The 11,342-nt window shown below is 30.4% G+C and overlaps 1 protein-coding gene across 1 annotated transcript; it reads left to right on the top strand.

Annotated features, from left to right (window-relative positions):
* The first annotated feature begins 7,837 nt into the window (after positions 1-7,837).
* Positions 7,838-10,718, top strand: LOC125076141. Its single transcript, XM_047688116.1, has 3 exons — positions 7,838-7,918; positions 8,675-8,763; positions 10,312-10,718. Exons 1-3 carry the CDS (start codon positions 7,901-7,903, stop codon positions 10,550-10,552), a joined length of 348 nt encoding a protein of 115 aa, XP_047544072.1. The 5' UTR covers positions 7,838-7,900; the 3' UTR covers positions 10,553-10,718.
* Positions 10,719-11,342: the final 624 nt, after the last annotated feature.

Raw genomic sequence — 11,342 nt, 5'->3', positions numbered from 1 at the left:
AAATTCCGATACCAGTTTCATCGACGTACAAAACGCAATTATTTCGCATATCCATAGTGAATATCGTAGATTAATCAAGCTCTCGACCAATGATAGCGCATTCATTTGCTATCAAATGTTCTTTATTTGGATTTCTCTTGTGGTTGGAATAGAAAATACATATACTTTATATCCTTACTATATTTCATAACATATAAAAATGTTGTGCATCAATTATTTTGGATAGTAATTTATGATTCCCAATTAGAAAATAAATAAGGTATTACTTATCTGTGGCGACTGCTATCAAGATGACACTTGACAAGATGTCGACTTGACATGATTAATTCCGATTTTGATCACGTGGCAAAATATAATATATAATAATCTTTTTATGGTCCGTCCGTATTTAATAAACTTGTGTTGAGTTAAAATAGTATAATTTAAAAGTACACATTACTGCCACCTATTTTTTTCGTAACGAACTATTATTTAATGAAAATAGTTTATGGGAAGAAAAACAGATGGTGCTACTATAAAATTGTTGTAGTAAATTAGCATTAAATAAGTGAAGCCCTTTATATTATATTTATATTTACATATAGCCTATTCCAATCCAAGTAGGAATAAAGATAAACAAACCATAGATTTACATATTTCATGCGATTTGCTATTAGCTTGACTATATTGTGCACTACTGAGTTTATGATCAATATAACTTTTTTTTTTATAATGCAGCACTATAACACTTAACTACTTATATTCACTTTAATTTTACTTCCAAAATTCCGATAACAGTTTCGTCATCGTTCAAAACGCCATTTTTTTGCAAAATCATAGATTAATCAAGCTCTCAACCAATGATATAGGGACAATTTGCTGTCGAAAGTTGTTTATTTGACTTTTTCTTGTTGTGGTTGAAATAGAGTATATAATTATAAGTTATAAGTTAAGTAAAACCAAAGACGATTTTATAATTATATCCTGGAGTAAAACAAGTTTTTTTTTAGCACAACTGTAATTAATAATATACATTAAATATCAAACACGATGTCAAAACGAATCAACGTAAAGTATTTTGTTTTTTTGGTAAATAAATATTTGCATCGAAAATAAAGTTATCATAGAACTATTTATATAACTATAATGTTCTAATAGGTATCATGAGTATCGAAGCCATATTTAAAAAATAGAACGCGTGGCATTACGATCGTACCTACATAATGAAAATATTCAAGTATTTTACATTTTTGTAGTACCTACATAATTCAAAATACATTCTCATTTAATTAATAAGTAAGTAGTGATAAAATGCATTGTATGGTTTTATTATTAATATTATTTTGTTTATATAACTACCGACCGATATAATTTTCTTTTGATTATTTCATCTTTATATTTAAATGTATGGTTAACGTTGACCTTTGTGTGTTAATAGATGGCGCTGAATGTTTTCAGATCGTGCTATGTGATATTGTAATGTACTAATAAAAAAAAACAACGCTCATAATATTTAAATGGTATAAATATAAAATTGGTAAAAAAATATTCTACGACTACAACTACGACTACGACTAATTACGTTCTATTGTTTTTCGTTTTATGTATATGTCAAGTGTCATAGAATGATTTTGATTTTTACGAGCACCCTAGACATATAATTGCGAACATGGATAAAATTAGACACGATATTAGCAAAGGCAAATCTTAAAAAAAATGTTCATTAACAATTTTGAGACTCGTTTGCTGTGGGATGCGTAGAATCCCTTTCGCACCTTTGGATTCCTTAATAAACAGAGTTAACAGAGTCGGTTTTGGGTAAATTCTGCACAATCAATTGTGTAAGATTATGAAATGTTTTTAGCATAGTGTAATTGTGTTCAAGCATTCGCGAAAATTGGAATTATCGAATCATCCTACGCCACATGGATTTAATATCAATAGCGTGGGTGAACGAGCTTAAATAATATATAAAGCTATATCGATTATGATGTATTTTGAAGCTATAAATACGCTCTTAGATATATTTTACATTATTTAAATAAGCAAAACTATTTTCAGATTCTAATCATTTACTAAATATAAAATCATTTAATGGAAGGTTATTCCGTCATACTTCAGATCGTGTTGGTGGGTATGCAAAACACGATCTTTTACGTTATAGCCGAGCACGAGAAGACTTTTATTTATAAAATAACTCGATCACTTAGCAGGGCCGGTTCAGATTTGACACGTAATCTTCGGTTAATATTTACGTGTTCTAGATAGAATCGTAGGTATTTTGACTGTTTTTTATTATAAATTGAGGGTTCGTCTTGTATGTGTTGCAATCTGTAAAATCTGGTATTCTATACAATACCTAGGCAATGTGTATTTTTTATACACATTAAAACCAAAACTATAAAAATTTCTTTTTTTTTATTTGCTTGAGTGTTCTGTATAATACCGAATACGCAGCTATTGCGTGTAAATGACGAGAGCAGGAAAGGAGGTGACAGGCAATTTGCGTTGCGCTGGATTGTTTACCCACAATGTCAAAACTCGGAGGCAAACAGACCATATAGTCAGAGTTCATACTAAAGCCAACCCATTTTGATGATTACTGATGATTTTTTTATTTATTTCATGCCTTTGGACCTCTAAATAATTCCTAGGAATTGTATACTCACCTAGATTAATTATTTAATGGACAATAATATTTAATACATTACATGATTTTTTTATTATAGTCTTGTGAATCACTGAATCAAGATATGACGCTGTAAACAAAATTGAAATCAATTCTTACCTTTCTTAAAATCGAATCAACGTTATAGAAATGTAAAAATTCAAAATCGTACAAAACTTTTTTCGTCAATGAAGCGAAAAACCTGAATTAAATACTTAAAAGAAATACTTCTTTAGCAACTTTTTTTAATAACTAATTTTTAGTAATTGTGGAATGGATATCTTACTCGGTTTCTTTAATTAAATATGATTATTAAAAAGTAAAAAAAAATAGTAGATACATATTTATTATATTTATATTTATTTTATATACATATTTTTTCGAGATCTTAAGATTGTTCAATATATTTTTGTCTGTTTTTTTTTCGATACCTATCAATGAGTAATGCAATTTTTGATTTTCCAATATTTTTTTTATTCGGCGGATATTTTAATGGTCAGACTCAACGTGGGACAAAAATGTATAATCTCATTACGATCTCGATATTTACGATTTCGAAGCATGAAAATAGGTATCCATTTGTAAGGACAAATTCGAACACAGGTACGATTTATACACACTATTCTCTCGCTTAACACCCTAAGAGCTAATATTTATCTACGCTCTATGGTAGCTCTATATTTATCACGCTCCGTAGTATCTTCATTTGTATACCACAAACTTATTAAGTATGTGAGAATGTCTAGGAAATCAATTACATTAATTTTTGAAATCAATATCAATGTTGTTTAATTTGCTTCACTCCTGTAATCAGGTTCAAGGTCAATTTAACTTGATGATTTAATGCAATCCAGCTGATCTGATGACGACGACATTTTTTATAAAGCACATTACAAATATGATTTATAAAAAATAATTGTTTGTTTTAGCTGTATTATTGTTATAAAACAATAATTGCCTCATTTGTCACACTATTGAAAAAAAAATCTTGAAAATATATTATATATTTTTTATTATTATTTTTTGTATTTAGAACATGATCTCGATGTTCACAGCCTTCGATAGGTACTATTGATGAGGTAACAGGTGTTAAAAGTGTCCCAAAATTTTTAGATTCAATCAAATATAACTAGTGACTTGACTCTATATTTGATAGAGCTAAAAGAGCAGAGTTTTATACCCCAAAGTAGAGTGCGGATTATTAAATTTGTCAACTATTTTGTTTAACTATGTTGTGTGACTTGAACCAATCACTCAATCCATATTTTTTTGTTTGGTAACTTCCTTAGCGATGTCATTTTCCCGGACACTTAACCTTTCAGTTTATACATCCTTGAATTGAATTTAAATTTGAGTTACCATTTGTGAATAACAGCCTATCATCTACAAAAGCGTGAGAGGCCGGAAAGGCAACACTTGAAATATCCCTGACGCTCACTCTGCCCTATCGAATGAATATTGTGAATTTTCTCTAAAGAATCTTTTCAAGTGTCATCGATATTTCATGTTAGGATGAGACCAATTTTATGAAACTGAAAGTTTGCCAGTGTTATCGGAAATCACAGTAACATTGACATTTTTGATGCGATACCATCTCTGTCATTATCAGAGCTGTTTACGCAAGTTCATAATTATAGTGACTCTTCCAGCACAAAAAAAAATCTTAATATAGACATTATTTTTGTTAGTGTATTAAGTTAGTAAGTGTAAGTTAGTTATATTTTGCCACTAAATTTTTAAATTGAATCAAATATAAAAGGTTTTACACTAAGGATTGATAGCGGTTTTATTCATAAATTTCCTATCATATGACGGGTTGAATGTCAACAACATTTCATATGACAACGATTACAATAATATCAATATCTGTCTACTGTCATACTCCACTATATCCTGTACAAGTTAGCTTGATCGTTTTGACAGATGTAAATTTTTCTGATGGACATAACTTTGCAATGACGAACACATCATTTTCTTAATTTAATAATTTCAAAAATTGTTAAATTATTAAAAAAATACATATAACACAAAAGTCCCTAAAGATCCGATAATTTTGAGATCTTTTTATTGCTTCAAAGTAAAATTTAAATAGGAACACTGAAAATAATAGATGCTTGTAAAATGTTACAGCGGTCATATCAGCGGGTGGATAGGCCACGGAATAACAGGCAGTAACTTTCACAAATTACATCGATTACAAAAATCATTGTTAAGTTATTGTTACGAACGGGTTGTTTACTTTCATGGTCTGAACCACCTATTCGAATTTGGCGGTAGGTCCAAAAATAACCCTCTAATATTAAATAGCTACTTATTATAAATATTGACCCACCGTCGCTTATTTACCCAATATATTATAATAATTTATATGTCTAGTGCAATAAATAATTTCACAATTTTACTTGATATTTTCTGTTTCCCATCACTAGCCCGTCTGTCAAAAAGATCAAGCTAACTTGTACAGGGTATAGTGCAGTATGACAGCATATTGACAACGTCACGGACGGTAATGTTTCTGAAAAAAGTATTATCAGTTGAAATAAATTTAGTATTCATTTTATTTCAATCTAATAATTAATAAAACGAAAATATTTATATGATAATAAAATTGTTAGACTAATTAATTCATCGAGTTTTGACTTATGTTTTTTTATTGTTTATCTTTTTAATTTTCATCTATATATATATACAATACACATAATAAGTATATTTATCTTTTAAAAATCTTACAATTTAATAAACATTGAGACAGCGTAAAGACGTGCGGCACACATAAAAAAATAAGGGAATTCCTCTTTTAAGTTGAAAAAAAAAAAGATATGAAGAAACAATTTTTGTTATAAAATATCTATTAAAGAAAACCTATCTTTTTTTTAAATGAATAGTAGCAATGCCCCAAATTAATTAGGGATTTACTAATATTGCTATTTACCCCGCCTTTTAAGCTTATTACTTGTGTTTGGAGTGGGGACGACAATAGCCCAAGGGGTCAGGATCGATCCTGCGACTTTTACACCGCTAGGCGACCCGTTGTGCTATTGAAGCCTGAATCTTTATCGAATACCAAATGCAGTTAGCTTTGAAACTGAATGCTAAATACTCGAGGAATAGGAATTTCGAGTGTTATCAGGATGCTTAAAGTCACACGGTTCAAAATATATCACGTTCGATAAGAATACTAATCTTTAAATATAAATTATGTTCTTTGACAATTATTTTCGAATAAAGTATATATAGTTGAACCGTTTTTATTTAAATATGATTATATTAATCATGTGTCGCAGAAGTGTTGCAAATGTCACAATATCCATATAAAACCGTCATTTGAAATTCAAAATGGAGGTTGGTAAACGTCAAAATCTGTGTTACGTAAATTATGTGTATGCACTATTCTGCAGTCGACTAGTTTTAAACTATTAATGCATTTAAATATTCCGGGGAAACTGTATCCGTTACAATTCAACATGCTTTTACGTATTTCAATCTAAATTATTATTACCTTGAAATTGTGATACATAAATACATTCAATAACATAATATAATATCCCTGATTTTTTTACAAGCAGACTTCGGCAGGCAAGCAGTTTCGGTTTTACTCGCTATATCAGTTAAACTAAGAGATATGTACCTAACATTATCTATTTTAATCAATTTTAACAAGTTAATCGAACTAAAGTTATTTTGCTTTTTAAACAAAACATAGTGTGATTTATTTATAAAAAAATTTAATGCATATAAGTCTTTTCTATAGTATATTTTAGAGATAAATTAATGTTAAATTAAAACATTCATTGTTCGTTGTAGACAACATTAAGATAATGTTATAAATCCAATGCGTTTTTACCTCGATATCAAGTTTACGTTGAGAACTTGAAAAGCTAATAAATAAACTTTAGGACGTAGGAATTAATTGTACGAGTAGCTAGATCTTTTCTGCAGGACGAGAGTGTATCGTTTAAATGAGATCACGTGTAAAATGTAGGACTAGAAATATAATATGATGCAAGGCAGATTCACTTTCCTTATTATATAAAGTGCACGTGTGTTCCTTATAACATAATCGTTACGTATGACAGACGTACCATATCCTCGCAACAGTGTGTAAAAATTACACTACATATTTAAAATATTAACATCCTATAATAGTTGTTATTTCTTTGACGTTAAAGCATATATTAGGATGCTCGTATTAATACCGTATTCAACTCGGAACAATATATTTTATTATGGATAGCATTGGCTTGCGATGTTCGTAATGAATCTAAATTTGTATTTTCATTGTTTGTCAAATGATAGGTCGCATTGATATCTTTTTATTGTACGAAATTTACGAAAGAGTTCGGTTTTGATGTGTTTTTTATAGTGTTGTACTAGTTATGTACTTGAAACTTATCTACTGGTATAATAAAAAAAATGATTTATACAAAAATATTATAAATAGGTATATTTTATTAAAAACTGAACCATATTAATTATTTTACTAGTCGTGTAAAATCTTGTTTGTTCTTAGATGAACTAGATGGATGAAGTCCATTTAAGTTTTTCATTCTAACTAAAAGGAAATTGTTATAATAGGATTTAAGGAATAATGACGTTGGAAATTAATTCGATCAGAAGCGAACAATCTTTTCAATTTGTTCCCGAGCTCCGTTTGTTTGTGATTGCGGGCAGATTCAACTGGGACCTGCATCATGCGAATGCAGGTGAAAAGTAACGAGTCCAGTGGCGAAGGAGGGAAACGGTATTCGATTTTTTCGCATATAATTGAAGTGGACGGACAAAACTTTGTTTCGCTCTTTCAATTTTTTTACAGAGAAATAAATTTAATCAATTAATCTCTCTATTGGGTTCAATTTTCTGCCTTAAACACTTTGAAAACTAAAAGTTATAACTGATCATACATATGTATATACAGACGAATAACTGACAACCACCTTCGGTTAAAAACTAAAAATAATTGTTTTTGATTCAACGAAATTCACAGTATCGTTTATTACTATCTCCAGCCGTATCACAAACTTGGTATACCGTAATGTTCGCTTATTACTTTCAGTGCAAGCTCTCAAAACTCCACGTGAATACTAAACACAGGAAATAAAATTGAACACCCCTGGCCGTATGCCAAATCAAATATACCTATAAAAGGCATTAATAGTCCAATATATCATCAGTGATAACTTGAGGATTGGTGTAGTAACAGCGAAATAATTTGATTGAATTTTAAAGTTCAGTATTGCACAAAACTAATCTAAAATGAGTGCGCGATCAATGGTTAGTTCCTTTGAATTTTATGTTTGAAAACTAGTTAAAGGTGTATGCGAATTCAACTTCAGCGGTTTGTTCATTTGCGAAAGTGTACCGTAATGTTATTTTAATAAACCTTGCCTTTGTAGTACAGCGAATTGTAAATAAGCATTTTTAAGCTTTCCTCTCGTTTCGTGCACGGACACGAAAAAGTAAATTCGTTCTGTATTGTAAGAATCGAGCGTAAATATTTACATATTATATTGGTAATTTGATTGTTATTGATCTACCAATATCTCTTGGTCGTGTCGGAGTACCGGTCAGTTGGATTTTTTGTTTATAAATATTAAAACATCAACAACATCACATACATTACTCTGATCCCAATGTAAGTAGCTAAAGCACTTGTGTTATGGAAAATCAGATGTAACGACGGTACCACAAACACCCAGACCCAAGACAACATAGAAAACTAATGAACTTTTTCTACATCGACTCGGCCGGGAATCGAACCGGGGACCTCGGAGTGGCGTACCCATTAAAACCGGTATACGCACTACTCGACCACGGAGGTCTTCAAATATTCGTTGTGATTGGATTGAAAAATATTTGTGCCCTATAATAATATCATTTTCACATGGCTAGTCATCGTGATTGACTATCGTCGCCAAAATTCGGTCGCTTACTATCAATTAACGGGTCTAAATTTGTAAATTAATAAATAAACAGCATTCGTAATGATATTTTGAAAAGTCAAATTACGAAACCACTTTTTTTTTATAGATTCTATTAGGGTCACTTCTCCTGGCTCAGATGTTTATTATGAAATGCGACAGTGACCCGAAGTCAACAGAGTCGCCTGCGAGTCCACAGTAAGTAGCAATCTTTTCCCTATTGTTTGACTCTGAAAGAGAATATATGTCGTGTTTGTGAGCCCTTTCCTTTTGTTTATAGAGACTGTTTATTACGGTATTATTGTGTACGTTCCCTCTGAAATAATGTTCTAAGATGATTATTGAAATTGAATACATATTTGTATAGAAACGGTTAAAGATCACTTTATTTGCTTTTAACACGGAATATAAACTGAGATATATACCAGCACTTAAAAAATAAATCACAGTAATTTAATATTTTGTTTAAAGATTAGGTTTATTTTTCCACCTTATGTTTCTAAATTCGTAAATGTTCAATATTATGAGGAATGCAATGCCATATCAAAATAGCTGTAGTAGCAATACGGTTCTGAGGACAGGACAGGATGCACTAGTATTTGTTCAATCGTCAGGCAAATAGCCTTCATGCCTCATGAGAAAAGCGTTCTCCGAAGTCGAATACTTTCAACTTAGAATATTTCTATTCGATCACTTCTGTCAATAAATCTCAATAAAAGCACTTATGTTATGTATATTTGTCATATTTTGTAGATCATTTCTTATACAATGTCATATTTATTTGATATATAAACCAAACTTAGTAGTATTAAAAATCGTTAAATTCAAAATATTATCGATAATTTAATTAATTAAAAATAATATTGCCAGTTTCTCTATTTGTAACTGCTTAGAAAATCACCAAGAACAAAACAATTACACATAAGTTAATAAACTCTCTTTGACAACTTAAGGAGTACAAACTCTTGATACTAATAAAATTGACACTTTTCGTATGTTGGAAACGTAGTATAAAAATAAAAATATTAAAACCGTACAAAATATTGTTGATTATGATAATATTTGTGAATTATTAAATATAAATAATTGCCAGATTGAGAAATAGAGACGTTTTCAATTTTCTATTCCTTAGTGACAAAATTACATCGTCCGTGGTCTATAAACGTAAGCTCTATTTGTCGGTGTTACACAATAGTGTTACTTGTAATTGCTTTGGGACAGAATGATCCTAACAGGATAGATAACAGCAGTGCTATTCTATTCATATTTGAATCGTGAAATGTTGAATACCAAGCAACGATCATATGTTATTTTGATGCGTAAATTCTCTAAACGTTAAAATTAGTAGTCACAGTGGCGTATCATTTTCTGACATTTCCCGATAATTGTCTTCGGTAAATTTCGAGTTCTTTAAGAGCTCTACTTATCTTGACTCCTGTAAAGAAAATACTGGGCTTATAATATAATATATCCTGTATGTATGTGTATTTATTTTATTTATTACAATTAAATGTAATGGTAGGCTGCAACCTTCGTCCATAGAAATTTGCTCTGAGATTATAACGAGTAATGTTTATAAGTGGGATAAACTTCACAAGTCATTTATTATATAATTAACGCCGTATTTAATTATTTAATACAGAACGTTGTCTTTATATTTATTAATCAATTCTCACATTTATCGTTAAAGTAGAGTAAGTAAGAAAACGCCTTTTCATTATTTTAATCTTTATGAAAATATTTCAGAGAAAGATCGTCACACCATCATCACGAATCGCCTACTTTTCAAGGATTTTGGAAGAAGAAATTTATTTGGAGACCACGTTGGGTTAAAACGTGGCAAGAGAAAAAAGTTTATGTTGCCGTTTGGAAAAGAATGTGGGGACCTGCTGAGGTCAAGGAATGGGTGCCAGTACCCAAACCACCGCCAGGTTGGGTTAAAAATGTTCCAGGATCGCACTTTGTTAAAGTTGGTCTACCTCATTAATCTCTAAATTACATTTTAATAGATCTTACAATATATTATTGTAAATATAATTTATTATATATTTAAGCCATAGCTAAATATTAACCATAAGGTACCGTATATCTCTTAGTTTTTTTTAGTGTTACTTTCGTTTTAGAATTGTTTGTTCTTGAATGTCTATTTTATTGTTCGCGTATGTCAATAGTAAATTTATTTGTAATATAATGTGTAGGTAATATTTGCTTCGAATCCGAGAAATTGTATTTGAAATAATTCCTTTTTTTCTTAAAATCTGCAATAAAGATGCAAATATGGAAATTCCCGGAAGAAGCGATTAGCTTATGGGTTTGAAAAAGACATTTAAATTAATTACCATCATTCAGCGGTGTGAAAATTTGCTGTCTCCTATTTCCGCAATAGCCCCTATAACTAATAACTAACTATTTTAGATCAATTTCTTCAAAGTATGATGTATGTATGACGCTACTGATGCAAGCACGGGCTCTGATAGAGAATAATGTGATTTTATCAAATGTATTATTGGACAAAAATTTTGTACAGCCTCATGTAGCAAAACTATAAGTAGAAAATAGCATCACAGGGGGGCTTCCTACCTGGCCTAGGTAATACTGGGTACGTGCACCAAAGTTACTCTCTTTATGCGGGCGTATCTGTGAGGTAGGTAGGATCCTGGTCAGTTTGTCCTGACATAGAATGTCGATGACGCTCATTGGCCTAGCCTAGTATATATATATATGTGCCATAACAGTGCTTCCATTGCAAAATAGTACATGTTTTAGGCTTATACGTA

This window comes from Vanessa atalanta, chromosome Z (assembly GCF_905147765.1).
Source record: "Vanessa atalanta chromosome Z, ilVanAtal1.2, whole genome shotgun sequence".
NCBI lineage: Eukaryota > Metazoa > Arthropoda > Insecta > Lepidoptera > Nymphalidae > Vanessa > Vanessa atalanta.
The sequence above is the reverse complement of the archived record's forward strand: the minus strand, read 5'-3'. Positions and strand labels throughout refer to the sequence as shown.